General features: G+C 33.8%; 1 protein-coding gene across 3 annotated transcripts in view; it reads right to left on the bottom strand.

Moving 5' to 3' along the window:
* LOC119078498 (fasciclin-3) overlaps positions 1 to 24,532 on the bottom strand; it is a 98,704-nt gene that overhangs the window by 25,198 nt on the left and 48,974 nt on the right. For all 3 annotated transcript variants that reach the window (XM_037186050.1, XM_037186051.1, XM_037186052.1), the window contains one exon: positions 4,263 to 4,377. In XM_037186050.1, coding sequence (XP_037041945.1) covers positions 4,263 to 4,377 — 115 coding nt within the window. The remainder of the gene's footprint in view (positions 1 to 4,262; positions 4,378 to 24,532) is intronic.

Genomic DNA, 24,532 nt, shown 5'->3' with positions numbered 1-24,532 from the left:
CATTCGCCTTCCCTAAACGAGCCCTAAATAATAAGCCCTTAGTGGACACAGCCCTAAATGGAGGGTGCTAGAGACATGAAGCTGCAAAGTGCTACTGATCCACACGACCGATTTTGTAGAATTTGGTTCGAAATTACACGCTCTATAGTGGTCACTTGTTTGAACTTGATTCTCGGTTGGAATCGGCGCTATGTGGTCGATACTGTTTGGGCTAAGGACACCCATTTTCATTTTTTGATAAAAAAAATTTTTTGTTGCGGACCCTCATCCGAGTTACTTCACCATATAAAATTTTTCATTCCATGAAATTTCATGCGCTCGCGCCCCTTCGAAACCGTTTTGTTACAAAAGTTTGGTGAGTGGACATATTTTGATCTTATAGTCAGAGGTCATACCTTTCTATCGATACCCCACTCAATATATTTCAAGTGAGAAAAATCAGTTTGTTGACTTGAAAATTGCCGTGAAGTCACCAACTCGAAAATAGAGTGAACGGAGTAATCAAAGAAAGTATTCATTTTCATAGATTTGTCTTTAAATAGTGAGTTACATACCAAGGATCCGCTTCGCGTCGCTCCATCTCTGGACGTTTTCACCACCTGGGTCTAAAACACACCTTTTTGATCCGTGGTATGTATACTATTTTTCTTCCTGGAGTACCAAAGTCACATTCCGAACAAAAATTAACAACACATTTGAACGCCATATTCAGCGGCGATCTCTATAGACGTACAATTGAATGCTTAAAGCCATCCGAATGAATGCCGAAAGCCATCCGTATGAATGCCAAAAGCCATCCGTATGAATGCCTTAAGAAGTCCGATCCGTATTCTCACAAGTTTCGAAAAACAAGCAATTCGTATGAATGCTGAAAGACATCCGTATGAATGCCGAAAGCAGTCTGTATGAATGTCGAAAGCAACCCTTACGAAGGCATTGTCACAAAAGTCTAAAAAAATTATATCAGCGTGCATACAACAACTTGTATGCGTATCTGGGAAAAAATAAAGATAGGATCGAAAATGACATAAGCGGGAATGAAAATTGAGAGAAAAGAGCAGGGGAGAATGTTGCTCTTTCAGTACTAAATTTGGTGAGTGAATGTGACGGTTTTGGTACTACAGGAAGAAAAAACGTTTTATTTACGGTCCTTCTATCAAAGCCAAATAGAATATGAAAAGTATGAAGACTCAATATGAGTGTCCTAACTATTTAGCCTGTTTTCGAGTTGGAGGACTCACTGAACTTTTATGACAAAACGATTTCGAAGAGGCGCGGGCGCATGAAATTTCATGAAATGAAAAATGTTGTATGGGGAAGGAGCTTGACCGATTTTACTGAATGCTGTTCTGAGCTCACAATAGGTGTCATTTTGAGTGCATTTCCAAAAAACTTCTTTTTTGTAGTTGAGTGTCGTGTCATTTTAAAAACTTGGTTACGGACTCTCATTTTCATTTTTTTCTAAAAAAAAATTTTTTTTGGGTTACGGACCTTCATTTTCATAATTTTCTCAAAAAAAAATATTTTTTTTTGTGGTTACGGACCCTCATTTTCATTTTTTTCTAAAAATTTTTTTTTTTTTGGTTACGGACCCTCATTTTCATAATTTTCTCAAAAAAAAATTTTTTTTTTTGGTTACGGACCCTCTTTTTTATTTTTTTCTAAAAAAATATTTTTTTTGGTTACGGACCCTCATTTTTACCCATTTTCGACCGTTAAACCCTGACTTTCGGTCAAGGGAATTACGTCAAATTGAGCAAGGAAGTTTCATTCGATCTAAAGTTTTTAATTATTTTATTACCCTTCATTGAAACAGACATCTGCCTCGTGAGTGAAAAGATCGAACATTTTCAGAGGTAGGAATTTGGTTAACGAAAGGATGGCAGTACTTCAGTTCTTCAGTTTCCCATTTTTTCCTGGACGTTTCATAATTCTATCAAATGCTAGATCGGTGAACATTTGTACATTGTCAAAATTTTGAAGGGTCTTATGGAGTGTGTGGAATATGGACAAGTTTCTGTATGAGTCGTTATGTAAACTAAATTATTAAAAGTCCAATAAAAACTGCACGTCACAGCTTAATGTTGACAGCACGCCTTGAACAACTGTGACAGAATTAGAGTACAATATGAAAATGTGTTTTATTGTACATACGTAATGAACACGCGTACATACCATTTTTGAACAGAAGTTTAAATAATGCAACTGTGTAGAATCAACACTGCAGATCTTATGCAATGGAATAAGACATTTTTTCTGTTAAAACTATTACTTCTACAGCAGTTGTATGATTATTGCTTTTGAAGTTTGTATTGAAATTTTGTTTCGCAATTAAATCAACTTGAGTGCGCAAAGAAAATTCTCAGTCTCTCACAATGTGTTTTTCAATTAATAACTTTATGCAAAGGACCTAGCATAGTAGTAGAATGTTGCTCATGTCGAATAGATTAATAGTTGCCCTAACCACATGTACTTGAAACGTTGTAAAAAAAGAAAGCAAAATTAAAGGGTACTGTCGTAACTTATTACTCTATTTGACACCAGCAATATTGTACTACGATGCTAGGTGCTTTGCTTCATATCTTTGGCATAGCTTTTCGGTTAGTCTTGTTTAGAATTTCGTTTTATTGGATTCTCACGTAGTAAGACATATTCGTCAACGTTCGAAACTGATAATTTCGTATGCAAGTCTGACAGAGGATTTTGCTTAAAACAGTGTGGTGAATTAGAACGGTGTACGCAGTAGAAGTTCAAAACACAGTATGGCAAGCGTATTAGTAAATCTATTACAACATCTGATCTATTTCAATCAGATTATCGCTGCGGTCGGAGTGGCAAATTGTGCCCTTGTGTAATGACTTACTTCTCAGGCTTACACGGAATAATATACCATTTCTTCACCTGATTTAACATCCATCGAAACTCGATTATAAAACTGTTATTACAGAGAACAGAACTGAATATTTTTCCTTTAGTAACCAGACATTTTTCTTCTTCGAATAATGAAATATGTTGCTTCATTATCAGCTCCTACTGCTTTTCCAGTTAAAAACTTTTAACAAGGAAAACAAAATGAATTAACAATGTTGAAATGCATTCATCTGCAGAGGAATATAAATTAGAGTTAACATAAAATCCTACACGGTGATAGATCTATAGATGCAGATGCAGAATGATATACTGGAAGAATTGTGTTGATTACGGTGGATTATGCAAGTTTATTATCGTCATGTTCGCATCAATGAGACACTTTGTTGTGGAAATTTTCTAATTATTTTGCCGAACGAATATACGGCTTTGGAAAAAGCATTCAAGTGCGACCGATTCCGACAGAAGTATTGAAATTTAATAATAGATTGTAAAAATTCAAAGAAGTTGAGGCTCGATTCCCAATTCCCATACCAAAATAAACATCAGAAATCATGAATGATATCACAACTCCAAAATGCGAAGTTCAATTTGCATCACCGAATTTATGAACTGATATGCATCTGTTATATCTACAAGAACTATAAAACGAAGTGATGAGACTTATATAGAAAAATGTGTGTTAAAACAAATGAAGTAAAAGATTGTGCATCAATGTGCTGAAAATAATTAGGTCATTTGAAGTAATAGATTCGATAATTACACTGGTGCTGAGTTTATTGCTTTTGAAATCTTAAACGGCATTAAAATTTATTGAGATTAGAAACCGTAAAAATACCGGACTACGTTTGTTACCTTAGCAACAGCAAAATCGTGTGGGCCTGTTTAAAATCAATTAAATTTCCGAAACAAATGATTGGGATTAATCGAAATAAAACGTTGCCATCGAAAACTTCATTAATGACGGACATAAGCTAACAAACATTAGGTTTATGCGACCCACACAAAACATAAAAAACAACAAAGCAAAACAAAAGAACGAATAACATTGATTCACCGAAGAAGAAGAAAAAATCACCGTACTCAAATCTCACAAGTTCATCGACTGCGCGTCTGTGTATATATACCCAACCAGCAAGTCGAAACCGAAACGTTGTTATATGTTTCACATTACATGACATTTTATATCGAAACAAAATCAAAATAAAAATGTTCGAATTTCGTATCGTATTAAACACGGAATGACAAAGAACACATTTTGTTTTAAACTTTTTTGTTTTTTGTTACACTGGTCTTGGTCATTTGATTCGAACATGTTCTTTGGAATGGACACTCTAATGGTTTAAATCTTTTATTTCATTTGTGTTAAACTCTTCCATACACATCAAACTTACCGACAATACTGCAACGGTTTGCCCCATCGGCATAAAATGTCAGCTTTCTCACCCTCGAGCGCAGTTACATTTCTCGGTTGAACGTCCACCCGTTGTCCTTGAACTGATTTGATATCTGAAATGGAAACGAAAGAGATTGTTATGCTGCACAGTCAGTGGTCGTAGGGTATAAGGTAATAAATTTCAAATTTTTATGATTGAAAAGGTCAATGAAACATGATCCCTGTAGGTATACAGTAAGAATACGGGAAAAATAATCAAGAGAACAACAAAAAAATGAATGAAAAAAGAAGAATTTTGATGTCATTACTGAAATCAGGAAATGTTGAAATGTAGACATGGCAGACCCAGGGCTTAATTTCGTAAAATTAAATCTTGAAAATTGTCATATTTCTTGAAAGTTCTCAAAAATTTCTTCGAAATACTTGAAAATTTTCGAAATTCTTGGAAATTCTCGAATTACGACTTTCGATAATTTTCAAGAATTTAAATGGTTGAGATTCTCGAACTTTTTGACATTCTGCAGATTCTTGAGATTCTCGAAATTCTCGAGTTTCTCGAAATTCATGAAAATATTCGAAGTTCTAAGATTCAAGAATTTTTGACAAGATTACAAAATGAACTTCTAAAATTTTCGAGAATTCTTGAATTTTAGAATTTCGAATTCTCGAACAAAAAATCGTGAAAATAGGCCCTAGTGGACGTTATTATTTGTTAGATCGGAAAGGTATAAAAGGTTTTGTTCCACCGATTTCGAGCAACACCTGAATTTGTGTTACGTTTACCTCTTTGCGCTCATTCTTGTTGTTCTGAGAAAAAGAATGTCGAAAAAGGTTTTCCCTCTAGCTTTCTGGTATTACAAAAATATTTTTTTTTAAAGAATTTCCTCAACGAAATGAATTTTTATTTTATTTTTTTACGTTGTGAGCTGTTAGAGGCAGAGAGGAATGATGACTTTTATATAAACGAAACGAACAGAAATATTAACAAAAATCGATGCTATGGCATTTATGCCTTTTTTCCCATTTAAAACATAAAAACGGCATAAAACGTAAGAACTCTTTTGTTAATTCAAGTGTAAAACTGAAAACACGAATATTGTGTGGAATTTTTATCAATACACGGTGTTCCGTTGTTGTTGCTGTGTATAATATGTTTCTCCTTTCCATTTAGCGTTTGTTGTGTGGAAATATATAATCGAAAATTATTACGAACCTTTTCATGTGATTCATCAAAGAAGAAGATTCTTCCACACAGAAATTATCTTGCGTAAACGTTATAATATCTTTGTTGTCAGCACACAAGCCAAACACAATGCATAAAGAGAGAGAGAGATACTTATGGTTCCACAATCTAAATGTTTTCCGAAGCAATAACCATCAAGGTAACATTTACATTTTACAAGACATTTACACGGGTATGGAATACGATTAATCTTTATGAAGAAAAAAAAGACGTTCTGAATGTTCAACTGTATAATATAGCTGTGTAATGTGCAAGTTTAATTATGTCGACATGTGACTGATTCACCGCGATGTAATAAGAATCTGCTATGGCAACAGAAAATGCATTCGAATGATTTTTGTACCTTTTGTGTCATTCGCATTGGATAAAATATAAATGCTTTTTACTGCCTGGTATGTACTGGTACTTGATTATCCGGTGAAAGTAGATGGATTATAATAAAGCTTAAAACTCATTTCATTTATGAAAAAAAAAAGATTTCTGAAAACGTTTTTACAGCTTTAATTCGTCTGTAATTGTAATAATGGATTTTAATCCGAATAGAAGCTGTAATTATACTGTGACTGTCTGATGTGAATACATTAAGAACCAGCTAATGCCGGTGAGAATTACCCGCTTGTAATCATTTTAGTTCTTAAATTGATGCATTTTTCGTTGAATTACCTTTTACGACAAAGCTGATTTCCTTAAGGAGACTAAATACTGTGAAAGGATTATTTATTGTTCATTCTTTCATTGTCCTGATGCATATTTACCATTTCACTTTTAATGGACAGCAATTGCATGTCGATTTTTTTATTTCATGAATGTATTTCCTCGACTATTTCCTCAATAATGTTACACACATCTACATTTCGCATTTCAAGCAGGACTTCCGAATCGACACGACATCGTAAATGTGAGTATAACATCACCTAAAATAACTTTTATGCAATTCTGTGACGGAATTGAACTGGTTTTATGCCAAAACACGGAAACATACGTTATACAACACAAGCATATTATTGCCACTGTTACAATCCTGAAAGCTTTCAGTGAAATGCAAATTTTAGCGAAATAAAAAACGCTAATACTTGCACTGTCTCATCAGGCAGTGTCGAAAAAATTCTTGATACAAGAAGACTAGTCATAGATTTATCCACGTGCATGTTAAGCGAATCATAAAGAAAATGTCAAAATGAAAAAATTTGTTACATTTTTCTTATGACTCGCTTAACATGCATATACTTGGACTACTATTGAGAATGGAGTATGTTTACCACTGCCTGTTGAGAAGTGGCAAATGTTAACGATTTTTGTATCGAGTAACATTTCCAATAATGCACTTCTTTCAGGGTATGAACAGTGGCGTATGTGGGAGTGGTTTGTTGTTGCAGTATTACCATGAAAACATTGTATGCAACACGAATCGTACTAGATGTTGATTGTCAACCCGAGGCGACGCCGAGTTGCATAAATAACTATTGAACCCTCATAAAACAGTTAACAAAAATCTGCTTCGTGCAGCTATATAAATGCTAATTTCAAAACAATTTTTTTTAGCAAATATTTTTATTGGAAACTAGAAATTAAATTGAAAAATTCAAAAATCCAATTAATTCACGTGCGAACATTCACACTGGCATAATACACTACACAGTCTGCATTGGATGTATTTTAATGTTCAATGAACACTGTTCATGTACCTGAATAAAAAATATTCAATTACCGAACCGAAGCATGGGATAGGGGATAGACGCCGTTTTGTCGGTTCTAGTCCACGCACAAAAAAACCATCCATAAAAAATCGAACTTATTCTGTTTGCTCTTACATGACTCTACCAAAACAATTGCGTGTGACAATGAACCCCTGTTTGGAAACGATTTACAGTTCGTGACTCGTGACTCGTAACTAATGACAAAGAATGGCTTAGAACTTGGTAACTTGTAACCATATCGTAAACATAAACAAAAATTAGAAACGTGCTGGGTACTTGAATAATTTTCTAAAATTACAAAATTTTGGACAGACACACTTGGATACACTTACACGAATATACTTCTTGTCTTGACGTCTTGAGAGTCTAATAAAACGATCGCCTTACAGTCTTCAAAGTTACATTATTCAAGAGTTTCTAGATTATTTCAAGTATCTCCGACCACTTGACACCATTATCGGTTACTTAAGGCTAAATTTTACTGTTTGCATTATATGGTGTTCGAAATTGCTGTTGCGATAACAAGACAATTTGAACATTCGCTGCAATCGTTCGGTATGAATTGCGGCGATTGTTATTTCATTGCATTGTAAAATTACCGACGATTTAAACGGAACGGAACACAATTAAAGTTATGAATTCAGAATGAATTCCTTAGACGAAAAAGGTGACAAAGAAGGTGCGGTAAGTCTCGCTGTAGGACTTTTATTATTTATAGAAATTTCTATGACATTGTAGCATCGCCTGACCGACGCAATGTAATGTTAAATTGACAACTAAACGATTGTTGTCTAGATCTGTTTAATATGTTTTTAAAGCGAACTGTGTCGTTCGCTTGGTATGAGGTTACAATGCTCATTAGGTTTCATTTAGTTTAACTAATTCCCGGGGGTGGTGAATCTAGCCAATTATAATAATAAATTTAAATCAACGCAATGTAATGTTTAGCTTGTATCAAATACAACGTTACCCATATGACAGGTGTAGGTCGAGAGCCCGAGAGTATATTAGTCCCTCTACATACGGCCATATTATTACACGACCTAAGACGAAAAATATTTGTTCAAACAACTTTTCTATGTTAGGATGGCCTAATGAACGTATCGATATCTCAGCCAACTTACATCCTGTTTCGGAGAAACTAAAGTTTTGTGCCACAAGTAGTAATGTAATTTGAGCATAAAATGCTCAGCAGATAATTCTAGGTTTTGACATGTCAGGCCCGAAATGCCTTCATTTTGACCCCACTTATATTTCTCAAGAAAATTTCGCAAAAATTGAAGAAAATCAAGAAATTTCGAAACTTGCGAAAATGAAGAGAATTTTAAGAAAATGTTGAAAATTCTAGAAAATCAAGAAAATTTCGAGGAAATTAAGGAAATCAAGAAAACTGAGAACATTTTCCGTTTTTTTATTTTCTTGAATTCGGGAAAATTCAAAAAAATGGGATTTTTTCTCGAACTTTCTTGATTTTCTCGATTTCAAGTAAATTCACGAAAGTTCAAAAATTCAGGAAAATTTCAGAAAATCAAGAAACATTTGCCAAAGGCCGGTAGTGATTCGTATATAGGCTCACTGTCTAAATGTAACACATCCGATCAATTTTGTTCCAAATTGAATATTCACGTCCGACCGACAGACAGTTACGGAAATGCGTAATTATCCAATCTAATTGCACTTGACAATAACTGGACGGTATATACATTCATTAACCTTACCATTGACATCATTATCCATTAATTTTAAAATTACAACACAATCCCACTGTCGATACATATAATGCCGTTAAATCCAATATGGTCATGTAACCGAAAACTTGCACATTACAGTGCATTGTCGATGAATTGAAATAAATAAAAAAAATCAGCAAACATCCAACTTGTATGATTCGGTTAACCACATCGAACATAATTATAAGTTTATTAATTTAGTCAAGCATTATGTCCATTCATGGATTTGTACATCAATGTTCAACGACACGATTAATAAACCAATAATTGCATGAAACAATTGTATACTCAATTTAGGGCATTTTCGGTGTGTGTAGGTAGATGTGTATGATGATATATGCAAGTGGTTATATATTATGTCTACATACGGTGTTTTTGTACAATGTAAATGTCTGATGCGTTCGTTGTTCGTTCAACAAATTGTAATTTAACTTTTAACAGCACAAATTTTCCGTCAAACAGTTACTTTCTTCGTAATACAAATAATTATTCAGTTTTTATTTCTTCAAAATTTTTTCTTCTTTTCATTTCGGAATGGAAAATAATCATACACGAACTGTACGTGTGTACTGTGAAGTGTGTGGCACATATATATCGTTTTACACGAGCAGATTGAATTACATTGAATACACACAATTATTGTATATATGGGTGTAGATATACCTTCCGTATATATATGCGATGCCATGCCAGAAAGCGTTTTGTTCAAGAACAAAGTAATGCTATAGATGCGAGTCTTATAAGAAGTCATTAAAAACATTTAAATATTTACATTGCTATTTTGTATTACGAAACGAAACGTTTTTCCATCTCCCCATACGTATGTGTCTTTAACTTGCGAAGCCTAAAAACGATGATGGTAAAATAAAGTTAGTGAATAGAAAGAGGTATACAACTGGTTTAAAATTGCTTTAAAACGTATATCGTTCACAATCTTCGGCATTGTTACGATACGAAGCTCTCGTGTTATATGAGAACTTTGCGTGAACGAAATATATGGGTGAATTGTGAAACCAATTATTTTCGGCTGTGTAAACGCAATGAGTGTCAGATCTTAACACATTAATTTACTATGCGGTGTAAAGTGAATAATATGTGTGGCAACACATTTAGCAACTTAAGACGACGACGATGACACTCGTCGTATTATATTCAATATATTCCAGTTAACTGAAACTTCTCTGTAGAATTTTGACGATTTGGGCTCTTTTTTGTCAAAGCGCGTTTTCATCCTCTGATAATTAGATACGATCGCACGCAATTAGGCATCTCGAATGTGTACATACCGTAGATTTAACTCACTTGACACATTGCCAACAAATTAAAGTAAGAGAAGGTATTCGGTTGGAAGAAATTTGTTCTTGGCTTTAATGTAGAACGTAGGGTGCCGGGATAATTATCCAGACATCTACTAGTACTCAAACACCTACTGTTCTTTCATTCATAAAAAATGTACCAATGAAAGAACAGTAGGTGTCTGAATACTCGCACATGACCGGAGACTCGTGTCGCTACACTATAGAGTGCAATTTTCGAAAAATTTCCCGATTGTTTTGAGATTGGTCTGGTCGCATGAATCATTCAAAAATCGATTGTAATTATTTGATTGAGAAGAACATCCGCACTTTTCCACATTAAAATCTCTTTCATGTGCTTGCGAGAAGGAATCCTACGAATTCCTTAAATATCTGAAGACGGTTTTCGGAAAACAGTAAAACGACGCCATTCAAATACGTTGAAGCACCCAATTGGTGTCAAATGAAAGGTAGTGACGAAACAACATGTTGTTGCATTGGGCGTTTCAACGTCTTTGGTTGGCATTGTTTTTCTGTTTTCCCGCATCTCTCCTGACTTTTACACCTTTCCTTTATCAAAACAATTTGATTCGATTGACCCCATTACCATTTTCCATAGAAATTTCTAGTAAAATTACAAAGAAAAAGAACCGAAAATTTTTCTCTAATTTAGACTGAAGAATTGCACCACCTAGTTATGTCTAGTACGATTTCCATGTCTTTGATTTAATCAACGAACAATGTATAAATCTGCATACCGAAATTATAATGAAAGGTTGGTTCGTTTCATACTCTTTTAACTCTCTGTTCTGTGCGGATGCTGGCGGTATAAGTTGTGTATGGTAAATGGCAAAAGGAATTTCGACAAAACAAGACTCCCTTGAATGTGGCACAAACCGCAGAATATTATATACTAAGCTTTGAGTAAATTATTTAATATTACGAACCAATGAAGAAAACGTAAAGGCATACAGAACTGGCAGAGCAGCAGCTCAAGCTTATAAAATTATTATTATTGTGATCTCTGAGTTCGAGACTGGTTTTTCTGATATTTTAATTATGAAATTTATTTTCAAAGCTTCTGCCAAGGGAAAGAGAATTGGATTTAGAATAGATTAAACAATGAAGCTTTGTTCAGATGATTCTCTTTTAACTGTTCGTGTGTGTTTTCTTTCAAAGAACTGAAGGTGTGGTTGAGCATACATAATCAATGACATTTTATCATCAAAATTGCTGGTCTTACTGTCTAAATATTAGATGCCATATTCGCTTTTATTTCCCGAAACAATTGAAAATTCAAAATGTGAAACATTCATCTCACGTGTACACTTCCTGCAGTTATTTTTTTGCACTGGTCCAACAGTTGTTCCTAACAGGTGTGATGAATATATGAAGCCAATTTTGTAATTTCTCACTTCTAACAAATAGACCCAAATTACATACTACCTTTCCAGTATGCACATTTCTCATGTCACCTTCACACATTTTTTCTATCTGTATTCCGACTAGGGGTGTCAAGATATCCATTCAGTTGTAATGACTTCATTATTATAAAAAAAATGATTTAATATCCATACCAATCCCAACAGCTTCTGCTGACTTATTGCCTGTTATTTGATAATAAATTACGTGCGTTAACTATCAAAAAGCTTGACATTAAATAAATCATTTCTCGAAATGCATTAGCCGGTTTTTCGGTGTGTGTATACATAGTAGAATAGAATAGTGTCCATAGCCAGCCCAAAACTAAACCGTCATCCATGCGTGATATGCCAGAATGGAATTTCTGGGTGAAGATTATACGCTAAAAACTAAAACGAAAATAATCATGCGGAGATGGAGTTCAAGCCATGGTATGTCGGTATGGTTATTGTGTTGGGGGAATTAAATCTTAAAGAAACACAAGAGAATTAAATTTTATCGAAAATCCTCGAAAGAGTCATAAATTTCCGTGCTATTTATCTACTGTGTGTTGTCAAAGTATAGTGTTGCGTCTCATAATACAACGCTCGACGCAGCTTAATATGAAAAGGCACGGAATGTGTTTTTTTCCGATGTTGTTGTTCAAAAAGTTTCCAAATCACTTTCTTAAAGAATTTTTATATTTTCACCCATTAAGGAGGGAAAATATTCAAAATTAAAATCAGAGACGTACTAAGTGGATTTGTTGGATGAAAATATTCGTTTAGTTTACAAAGACGCAAAAAGTTAATTCGTTTTTAAGTAACAAAGCGGAAAAAGGCGAATGATGTTTTGAATAGAGAACGTTCTGGAACAGCAAATAAATGCAAAAAAGACAACAACAAAAAAATGGGCTACGAGAGATCCATAATTTTATTTAAATTTGTAAACAAAATTGAATCTTTCTTTTAAAGGCGAGAGAAGAAAAAAAAAGAAAAAATTCTCCTACACTGCACAATCCCATTCAATGTACGTACGTACACCCCGCTATACGGACACATTATCATATCATTTTTAAAGCACAACAGATTTCGTCTTCTTCCGCACACTCTCTTTCTCTGTGTGTCTCCAGCGTCTCCAGACTGTGAATCCATTTACGCATTTAAAGTTAATAGTCGACCATATTTTATAACCACACATATAACAAACAAAATACACACTTTTTGGTGCGTAATGGAGAAATAAATCACTGGAAAAAGGTTGTTGTCTTCCCTCTTATATCCTCATTAACATATTCTAATGTGACAACTCATTAATGTTACACATGAACAGACAGAAATAGCAATGAATCGTGCTGTTGTACGTGTTCTGTAGCGTAATCATAATGCACAAGCATTTACATCTTTTCTTTCTTTTCAGAATTTTTTTTTTATTTAAATTTTATTCTCTCTGATTTTTTGGTTGATGGTATTCGAACAATGGAATTACACGGGAGTTAGGGCTATTGGCATTCGGATTACATTGACCATTTTATATCATCCACGCGTATGTATAGTACAATAGCTATTTATGCAACGCAGAATTGTATGAAGGTTTATTATGTTGATTGTCAACCCGAGGCGAAGCCCAGGTTAACAAGACATTGTGTGCGACCTTCATGCGAGTTTAGTGATTCTGTGACGGAATGAACTGTTTCTTTGCCGAAACACGGAAACATACATTATACGACACAAAACCACATTGCCTGGCCGGTCACTGACTATTGCAGTCTTTAGAGACTGAGCAATGCAAATAATAAGGTTCGGAACGGGTCAGGTCAACATGAATTTTACCTGATTTGATAAATCTTTACATGACCTGAAACCTGAATATAGAAATTGGATCAGGTCAACCTAGAGAATTTTACAATTTTGCATGAAAACTTCTAAAATGTCAACCTGAACCTAGACATTCAAAAATTCAGTTTCAAGTCAGGTCTCCTCATAAAAAATACCTGATCTTTCGGATCATATTAAACCCTTTCAACAGCGGTCTATATATTCCGACGCTTAGCAAAAAATATCGAAAAAAATGGTTACATTTGCCACATATGAACAGGCATTGGCAAAAACGATCTCACTGTAAGCACACTAGTATTAGTTTTATGCATGTGAATGTTGAGCGAATCGTAAGAAAAATGTAATTGTATTTTCTATGTAAATTTTCAATATGAAAATTTTATACATTTTTCTTATGATTCGCGTAAAATGCACGTATACACGAAGCTAAGACTAGCATCCTTACATTGAGAGTATTTTTGCATATGCAGTTTAACGATTTGTGTGTAAGGGGCCGTTCATAAATTACGTAACGCAAAAATCAACATTTTTCAGACCCCCCCCCCCGGGTCTGTAACGCTAAAAGGGTCAAGTTTGACCCAATTTTGTTAGAACCGTAACGCTTGCCTCATACCCCCCCTCCCCCCTCTAGCGTTACGTAATTTATGAACGGCCCCAAACAGCCTGTGTGGTAGGGGTTTCTTTGTTGAGAATTTCGGAGATAAAGCTTTTCTTTGCACTTTAAACCTGCGTATTTCGATCTTCCTCATTACAATACTACAAAGAGGCAAGAAACCGGTCAATTCCGCCACATAATTTCATAATGTATATTATTGCAATGGGGGGGAAGGATAAATAAATGAAATATAATCACGTACGATTCACTAATGAATGTAATCAGCAATCAGTTTCGACTACATCCATAAATGTCTCATATACTCGTCCCATTTAATCCATTGATTCATCGTCAATAAAACATTTTTTTTTATTCTACTCGGTTTTATCGCAGCTTCGCATGCAATCATCATCCGTCCCATTTAAGTGGTTAGTCATCTAATAATTATCTTCAATTTGTTTAGCCAATGAAAAATTGTGGAAAATGAACTGGGAAAAATTGAATAAATAAAAATTCCAAATCACAATTTGCAATAAATTATTTTTTTTTTTTGTTGTTTAATTGTCGATGACCGGCATTTCGATCGGGAGAATATTAAATTACCGAATGACTCAAAATTAATTTATTTTGAAGCATTTCGCTTATTTGTTTATTGCATATTCTCGGTAATCCGAGCTTAATTGTTATTCATTTCATTTGGTTACATTATTCATTCTCGGTTTGAATTTGCATAGCCCAGCTAAATAATAACAGCAGCCAATGTTTTAAAGGATTGTTGGTGGTGATCGAAATATTATGCATTCTGTATATATATGTGCACAACAAACTTACAAACTATAAAGACATGACAAGTTCAATTGAATGCATTTTGAGCTACTTAAGTATGGATTTTCAATGTTGTTTGCATTTCTCGTTCAATGGTCTTATTGCTCAGTCGCTTCCCATATGCACATAAAATATACAAAGTGTTTTCCGTACATTGTCGTATTATATCGTATTATATAGACCTGGTGTGTAGCCCTCATATAGTGTAGATTCTACACTGTAGAATCATTTGTTGTTTTAGTCGTTTGTTTGGGCATTGTGCCATTTTGATGCATGCAGATATCGGAGTATAATATATTATCGTCACTTTACCGGTATACATATGAATGTATGTGAATTTGAGCTAACTGGCAGTTATAACGGTCGTCAGAGTTTTGTTGACACCATATTGCGAGAAGATAAAATCTCATTATGTGGCATAATAAACATGGACATTGAGCACAGGAACTTTGTGAAATTGTTTTCAGTAATACTTTTTGGAAATAATGCTGGACGTTGACACGATGGACGATGCTGTGTATATTGGAGATGATGGGGATTGGTCGTATTGCTCTGTTGTTCTGAGATTAAAGCTTTTCAAGAAGGTGTTTCGAAAACATATTGAAGGTGTGGGCGACAGAAGCATCTATCTGTTGGGTGTTTGTTATAATGGTCATGTGGGTTTCAGGTTTGTGACGCTGTAGAGACGAACAGAAACCATATTAATTGACCCGGAGCATATATAATGTAAAGGATTTATGATGTTATTGCTGAGAGAAGACGAACTAATTCATTTTGGACGTAAGGCATGTCAACTTCATCCCTCACCATACCATTTCACAATGTCACCAACTTTGCTAAAAATCGATATGAATTTGCACTTACTGGTGAGATGGTTGTGCTAGGTTTTGGACACGTTCAAAGCGATTGGGTCAGACAAGGTTAGGTGAACTAATTAGACTGACAAAGCGGGTAATAATTGAGTTATATTGTCAGAAAGGTTTAATCATATGAATAGCTAAATCCCATAAGTAAATTATAAGAGACTCCGTTTGAAAGAGACTGACCATGTTAATTAAATTTTTTTTATAGATTAAAACAAAAAATATTTGACACGAACTAAATCAGTGGAATTTCATTTTTTTTATAATTCGCCAATGTAACACATTCCGTTTCTGTATTAAACTGTTCATAGGCGACCGATGCTAGAAATGGACGAGAGATATCATTAAGATTTTTTCGATTTAGTCATCACTATTATACCCAAAGAGACCTTTAACTCGGATTCAAATGTACAAAAAAATGTTTCTTATGCTTAAGTGTTCCACATTTTTCAAAAACGTGATGACAGTGCCAGATCATTTATTTGTCGAATTTTTTCTTTCTTCAAAAAATCTTTCAACATCTCTAACGCAATTAAATTAAACTGAGAAAAAAAAAGTTAAATTTGACCCGACACTTATATGTATGTATACCATACGATTACATGCCCCATATTTGTACAGTCGTCAATAATAATGCGAAGATATACAAACCCAAGCCAAAACCTTGACTTACTTTCAAACTAAAGAGAGCGAAAGCATAAACGAAGCACGAGAATGTTAACGTCAATGATGGCTATGAATAATGGTAATTGATGTGTTCTCTTCTGTATAGAACAAGGCGATTTTTAAGCTCATTTAAAACAGAAAAAGATTCACAGAAGAGAAACAAAAAAAAACTACAAATTGATTTGGGTAGAACCGAGGGTATAGAACATATTGAAAATGAATGAACAAACTGTCGACCATTTCATCCGATGCGATGTCCAACAGTACCACACATATTTCCATTTTAAACTAGAAAATTGTGATGAGTTCATTGTTGAGTGTTCCATTTAAAATACACTCGAATTGTAATGGAACAATGACCTTTAAATGTACGAAAGCATTCTGGTGTACACTCGTCCGAGAACCATCAGTACAATAAAAATTTCTTTTTTTTTCGTTTACAAAGGAGATTAAAAATAATACATTTTCCGTTCTAATGCACGCTATAATTACACGGTCAACGAAATAAAACACACACATAATACAACACCGAAAAAACGTCTCTATACCTTTCCAGTACCTTAACATATATACGCCATTTCCGACGGGCATAATCCATCCATCATACAATTCGTTTCAATTCTAAGTACGTACCAACTAAATGACTTATTTCGTTTCATTAAAAAAACATTGAAAGAGACATTTACTTTTCGGTTTCAATTTGTGTTTAAGATCTTTTCGGAAGATATTTCTTTTCGTTTTCGGGTTTTTTTCTTCTTTCTTCTGTCGTTTTTATAGCCCTTAAATGTCACATATATTATGACAAGGAATTAAAAGTTTCCATTGAAAAGTTGAATGTATGGACATCATGGAACTATTAAAATGAACAACGATAACTAATAGGTTTGGTTGTTTAGATAAATGAAAGAAGAAAAAACAATCAAATGAGTGAAGAAGATTTCTTTCTTTTTTAATTATATCGTCGGATGGCATTTATAGTACTGTTATGCAATTCTGTGACGGAATTGAATGGTTTCTTGTCTCTTCATAACAGATATGAGGAAGATAATTACACGAAAAAAAGAGTCTAACTTTAGAGTCCGAAAATAGTTTCGCCCACGCTAGTGTGAAAAAGGGTGTGAAATAGTTATTGGTTCAATGAGGGAAGAAAAGTTAGAAATTGCATTTCAAAGGTGTTGTTACCCGATGCAATTTCCAACTTTTCGTCCCGAGGTAAACACAACATTTTTCTAAACCAAGGCTGCCAACGTTTTAACGGTGGGGAGAAAATGCCTATTTTCTCACCTGAGTTGTGTAAAAGTTTTTTTCACATTCTGAAACTATCGGGGATATCTCATATTCATGGAACGATAAAATAATGTAATCTTTTGAAGTACCAACGACACACATCATTCATGTAGGCCCCTGTTCACACCCTGAAAAGCTAAAGTGAAATTCAAATTATACCGACAACAAACAGGCAGTAGCAAATATACTATTAGCTTCATTCATTGTTAAGCGAATCATTAGAAAAATGTAACAAATTTTCACATTGAAAACCTTCATAGAAAATACAATTACATTTTTCTTACGATTCGCTCAACATTCACATGCATAAATCTATGACTAGTCTACTTTATATCGTCGTGGGTTGACAATCGCCATATAGGCGATAACATACCATCTTGTTGCATAGATAACTATTGAATGAAAGAAATGTTGAAAGACGTAAAAGCAAAAGACCAAAAATATTTCCGAAACCAAAAAACCTCATATAAACTGAAATTTGAATCGAAAACATTCTAAGCCTAAATATAGACGGAATAATTGCGTCTCCTCGGCTTTTATTTTATAAAAAGGAGAGATGTTAAAATATTATTATCATTTTATTACCATAATTATTCACAGAATGTATTTGAATTTCAATGAGAAAGCCAATTCTAATTTAAAATATGTTTCTGATGTTTTACTGATGTTATCTTAACGAAAAACCGTCAAAATATATTATAATGTGTGTGTGGATAGATTCGTGGATAGCGCCGCACGATAACTTTATATGCACCGCTGTGTGTTTGCATAGTATATGCCCTATGTCTCTCAATATACACCACCGTCTATAATGAAAGATTGGGTTTCACATCGAGTTCTATTCGATAGGGATCTGTGTGTTGCCGAAACAATTTTTTTTTTATTTGTACTGAATATGATATTCAGATTTGTTGATTACAGCTCTTAAAATTATATGTCAAGGGAGACCCTCTATAATAGCAAACGAAAAACGATTGCGAAAATTCAACCAAGAAGAAAATTAAGATCTTTTGATAAAGAAACCCAGGGAAAATGTAAATGTGAGTGTATAGATATTCAACCGACGAAAAAACTGTCTGTTTATGCATTTCCTGTAATATTACCGCCACACAGATCTCATATTTCAATAATAAAGAACACAAAATATGCCATCCAACAAACCAATCTTATTAAACCCGATGGAGAGAAAAGTAGTGCTATTAGAATGTAATGCAATAAAGGGAAAGATATCTCGGTACCAACAACCGCACTGTAATAAGCAATAATAAAAAGATTTTCCCTCAATTACTTTGCGGGCTGGTTGCTATTAGATGTGAGTTATATTTTCAGAGACAATTTTCGCTGATGTTTAAGCTTGTGTATTATGTGTATTATGTGTGGATGTGTCCCTTCTTCTACCGCAAATAAATTGGTGTTATTAAATTCGACGCTTTCGTCTACGTTTTTGTTCGTCACTTTAGCCTGCACGTATTAGCATGGAGTTCTCTAGCTGTAACTAATAAACAAAAATTTATTGCTTTGTCGGGTGAAAAACCCTTAGTAATTTTATTAATTAAAAAGCATACGGAAAATTTTCGTTTTATTAATAAACGCATAAAATGGAATAACATCAAAACCAAACCGAATGGTTCTCTCCCCGAAACGAATGAGTGAGAATGAATGATAGAATTCTTTTGTTCATGGATTGTAATATTTTCCAGTATGAGCAAACGTTTAAATTGTTATTTCGCTGAGGGGATACAGGGTTGGATTTATGTAAATTCATGCTCCATAACCCGTTAAACAAAATTTTTCGAATTTTTTTCCCCTTTTGAATACTAAATGTTCGCTGGCCGACAAAAATTATTTTTTTTTTTCATTAAATGGATGACCACCGTTTTTGTGTGGTCACTTTGTCAATATAACAAAATATGCCAAATATATACAATTCCAATGTCGGATGGTTAACATTTTGATTGTGGGTACAATAGTGGATGGGTAAAGGGACGACATGAAAGTCGAATTGTTAATATGAAGCAAACTTATTCAACGGTCAGGGGTTAAATCTCCCTCCTAAGAAATCTAAGCTGCTGCTGGCTAATGAACGGTCTGGGGCGTACAACCATAAATAGATAAGTTAATTAACATCGGTATTGTTAAAAATTCTTGATCAATTGCAATCATTACAATTCGAAATAGAAGTTAACTCTAGCGTTAAAGCATTATTGAACAAGAGGCAATGAGACAATCCCTGACTGGTCAACGTTGCAAAAACAGGCCATTCATACACTGATGTAAATATGGCCCTAAATTTAAATCTTTTTTGGAATTAAAATTTAATGCATTAGCATTGCCGAGACTCAGCAATTACTTTCATTAGGTTTCGAACTAAAAAAAAATATTTTTTTTTTAGATGCGTCCAGATCTACTATGTGTAAAGAGGCAGTTCTTCATTTGCTTGAAATAATAATTATTTGAATAATAAGGGAATCCAAGAAAATTGTTTAAGGTTTCAAAATCACGTAGATTACTCATTAGATAACTCGGAATAAAATTGAAATTTCTCATTTTTGGTGCGTTTTTTGACCTCGGCTTCGTCTTAATTCATCAAAATTCACACAAAAAATCTACTTTTCCACTTTTTATCCTTTCTACCTACCTACACATCACAAGCCAAAAATCTTCGCACTGAGCCATTGAGTTGTAAATCCAGTCGAACGAAAGTTTTACTTTTCGTCACTGAGTTGAGAAATTTCCACACTAACAACAAAAAACTGTTAGAAAATCCATGAAATCATAATGTTTTAAACGGGCAAGTTATTTCATATAACAAAAGGTCGCCTCTGAATATTAAATTCGAAAATTTCTGTTTTCTTTGAATATATTTTCATTCGATAAACTACTGTGCGAACATCACAGTGTTCGGTCAATAGCAAATTATAGTAATTTGCATGCAACCAACTCTACCTACATGTGCACATGTGCGTTGCTATACTATACATGTTCGTTCATCTTACTATAAATGCGTGCATATCATGAATAGACGAGAGAATTAATAATAATAAAAAAATATTCTACTAATTACACCTATCCAAAATGCGTATGTATAACGCAATTGCTATGTAATATGCTATTGAAATTTGAAATTCATAATAGCAACAGGAAAAGCCCCTTTCCCCCAATATACACACTGGGTTTTTGTTTCATTCCGCCGACGATTCCATGTCAATTTGCAGTAAAAAATTCGATCGAAATGTATTTTGAAGTTGATATTATGACGGGAGAGAATAAAAGGTGTATACACTGTGCACAATACATCCACAGAAAACCACATGCAATTTTGTGAATAAAATTATGAACTAAAAAAAATGTATTCTGAAGTTGTGGAGTAGTCAGAGAACTAAATAAATAAATGAAAAAAATAAACCTAAACTCAACGCTGAACATGACTAACAACGACGAACTCAATATAACTATATATCCATCCAACAATCAGAGTTATTTATAACGAAAACCTGTTTGCGCGCTTAATTCTTTTTCCTTTCCTTTTTTTTTAAATATTTTATTGTTTTTATTTTATTATTCACCGCATATAAGTTGATGAAAATGTGTAATAGCACCGGCACAAAAATATGAAGAGTAGAAATTATATATACTAGTTATAGTGTGCATGTTTTGTGTACATAGCATTAATGCACGGTTAAAATTGTTTATGGATATACAAATGGCGACGAGGCGAGGTAGGATGGAAACATTATTCGAATAAATGGAAACCCTTGGATATATACACCACTAGGATATTATATAGGATAGGAGTGAGTCAGGGGAAGATTGGTTTTTCGACAACAACAACAAATTTGAAAAGAGTAAACCGAGAGAAGTTTATTATTATATTTTGCGTTTTTTTATATTTTAATGACATGAAGTCGGTTTCGTTTTAAAAAAATGGATAAATAAATTATTTTGTGTGTTTTTGATAAAATCATGAATGTCTGTGCCGGATTGTTGTTATTCCTTGTTTTCCCCATATTTTTTTTTAAATTTATGTTTTCCATTCCATTTCAGTTGGGAAATATCGTTTTGTTTCTACCGTTTACTTACAATAGAATATTTCAATTGCCATGATTCGAAATAGATAGACATGGAGTAGGAGTATATTAACCAAAAGTCAGATTATGTATGGTGGCCAGGGCCTGTTAGCTATAAAATTTTTGGAAATTCTAGAAAATTTTGAAGATTTTCGGAATTTTTAAAAGTTATAAAAATTTAGAAATTTATAGAATTTTTCAACAAAATTCTGCCAGTTCTAGAAATTTCTTTAAATTCTAGAAAATTCTAGAAAACTTTAGTAACTTTAAGAAATTTTTGGAAATAGGAAATTAAAGAAATGTTAGAATAAATCTTAGAAAAAGTTAGAAAGTCAACAAAATTTTAGAAAATTAAGAACGTGTAGGTCAAAGAATGACATTTATTTAAATTACTATTAAATATTCCCTGGCATGGTCTGTGGCAAAAATAAACATTCAACAGCGAACAACGGAACAACGATTTTATTTTAATTGTGCACGATAACATGTTGGCAAGTTGAGAATTTTGAGTGGAAAATCTATCAAAATGAAAATGTTTGAAACAAAGAGGGAGATGTCCCATGTTGACATATACAATTATGTCACGATATACACCCGAACAACGGCATTTAGAGTATACTACATTATATGGAGATGATACTATGCGATAGGGATGAAAAGTTTTGTGTAAACGACATAAAACTTCATAGAAATCCGTAGATATTCAAAGTTACAAAGTTAAAGTGAAATATTTCGTTATTTTAAGCTCTGTGTAGCGAAACAATGCGCACGGGTTTTTGGGATGTGGGTTTTCACAGATCCTTTGGATTCCTGTTTGATGACGTCAACTGCAGACTGAACTATAGTTTCATCATGAATTCGAATACATGTCGAGATAATACGTTAACTCTTTGTCCAGTGTATGGCTATTCCATTAACTGTGAATATATATTTTGGTCATTATGTGAAACTGCACGGTGGGTGGTTCGGTTGAGTGTTATAGAGAACAGATTGATCGAAAACTGATTGTAAATTTTTTTAATAAAAGCGAAAAGTTAAATTAAAAATTACAAAAGCTCCCCCGATTGTTCACCGAAAATTGACTAAATTACCAATGAAGTTTTGAGCCCCATGGTCTGAATACAAAATGCTCTTGTTACAATGCGATTATTGTAAGTAGCTCAACTGAACGAACGCATGTATGAAATCGACAAATCCGATTAATTTCATGGAATGAACTGTGTTTCATATCAATTGTTAGTGCTCAGAGGAATGCGTAAATAGTGGTCCTACATTGCACACTTATAATCAAAAATACGGGACGTGTGTGATTAAATTTGTTAAATTTCGATCAGTTATGACGTTCATATTCAGTAGACGCGGGGTGTAGTACTAGAATATTTGAAAGTTACTCTAGTACGACTGCATAGATGGGCGGATGAACTATAAAAATCCTTTCAATCTGAAAACTCTCAAAATCTAAGAAAATCCTTAAAAAATTATCAGAAAATTTAAAGAAAATCCTATTGAAAATGCTGAGTTCCTGAACCGTTGTATGGGCTCGTACAGGTTTTTTAAAATTTCTCGTCGTTTTCAATATTGTCGGATTCTCCACCCGCTTCCCTTACACCCATGAAACCCAGTGCACCGAATATCAAAATATTTTGCAGAATCCTGTTCAGAGCTGCGTACGGATTGATAACACTCAAAGATATTAAAAGTTCATACGATCAAAACGCTATTCAACCGCCATGTGTCAGGGCTGATATCAGTTCATGGAAAATGTCTGATGAAAACATGAAAAATACAATCGTTCCATGAGCGAGAAAATTGATTGAAAAAACTACTGAAACACGGTGACACTTCGTTCAATTTTCATGCATCAAATAAGGGATTGCTTTCATTTGAAATGAAAGGAGCTTTTGACAAAATCAGGTGAGAAAAATGGAACGAATGGTTGTGTGTAGAGCAGTTGACGTGTTGCATGTGTATGATTTTAAAAGACTTTATTTAAATCAATTTTTAAGTTGCGAAAGGATGTACACCAACCTTATTTGTTAACGGAATATGTCCTATTTGAACACTCATTATCATACAGATGTGATCTGTTTACGACAAGATTATAATTTAGAGGTAATGTACCAGCTTTTGACCTCATGCATGCACTTTGAATCGCATGATTCTAAGCTTTCAGTCGACGTAGTAAAGCGTGATGCAATTCAATCAACACAAATCGAATACTGAACTGTTGAAGTAATATGACTTAACGATTTATCACTGCTCCCATGCCGTCGAGAAAGATTGAATCAAATGTGCTGAAGAATTGAAATTGACATACATTTTCCCAAATGTGAGATATTTGGTTAAGAGCTCACGTTTCAGAAAGCAAATGAATTATTGATAGAGCAACCTAAAATCACATAATATTGAATCATAATATCTTCCTTCCTTACGGAATTACACATACGTATATGTGTATTTGCGGCAGCATTCTTCTGCTTCCAACGTCGCCCATACATAATAATATCCTTTCAAATGGATGGAAGATAAACTTTATGTGTCTCTTTTGGTTTATACTTGTGCGCCAGTATATCCAATGCTTTCTCCGTTTCGTTTTGAATTATGAAACAGGAAAATTCTCAGGTGTGTGCATAATTTCATCCTAATATCCATTTATCCAAACATACGTTCCTTGGCTCGCTGCTACTCCGTTTGTTTGTTTTCATTTGTTGCTGAATGGATTAACATAAATTTTGGAAACATTGGTGTGTGAATATCGTAC

The sequence above is a fragment of the Bradysia coprophila genome, unplaced genomic scaffold (assembly GCF_014529535.1).
Source record: "Bradysia coprophila strain Holo2 unplaced genomic scaffold, BU_Bcop_v1 contig_297, whole genome shotgun sequence".
NCBI lineage: Eukaryota > Metazoa > Arthropoda > Insecta > Diptera > Sciaridae > Bradysia > Bradysia coprophila.
This window is presented reverse-complemented; position numbering and strand designations above follow the sequence as displayed.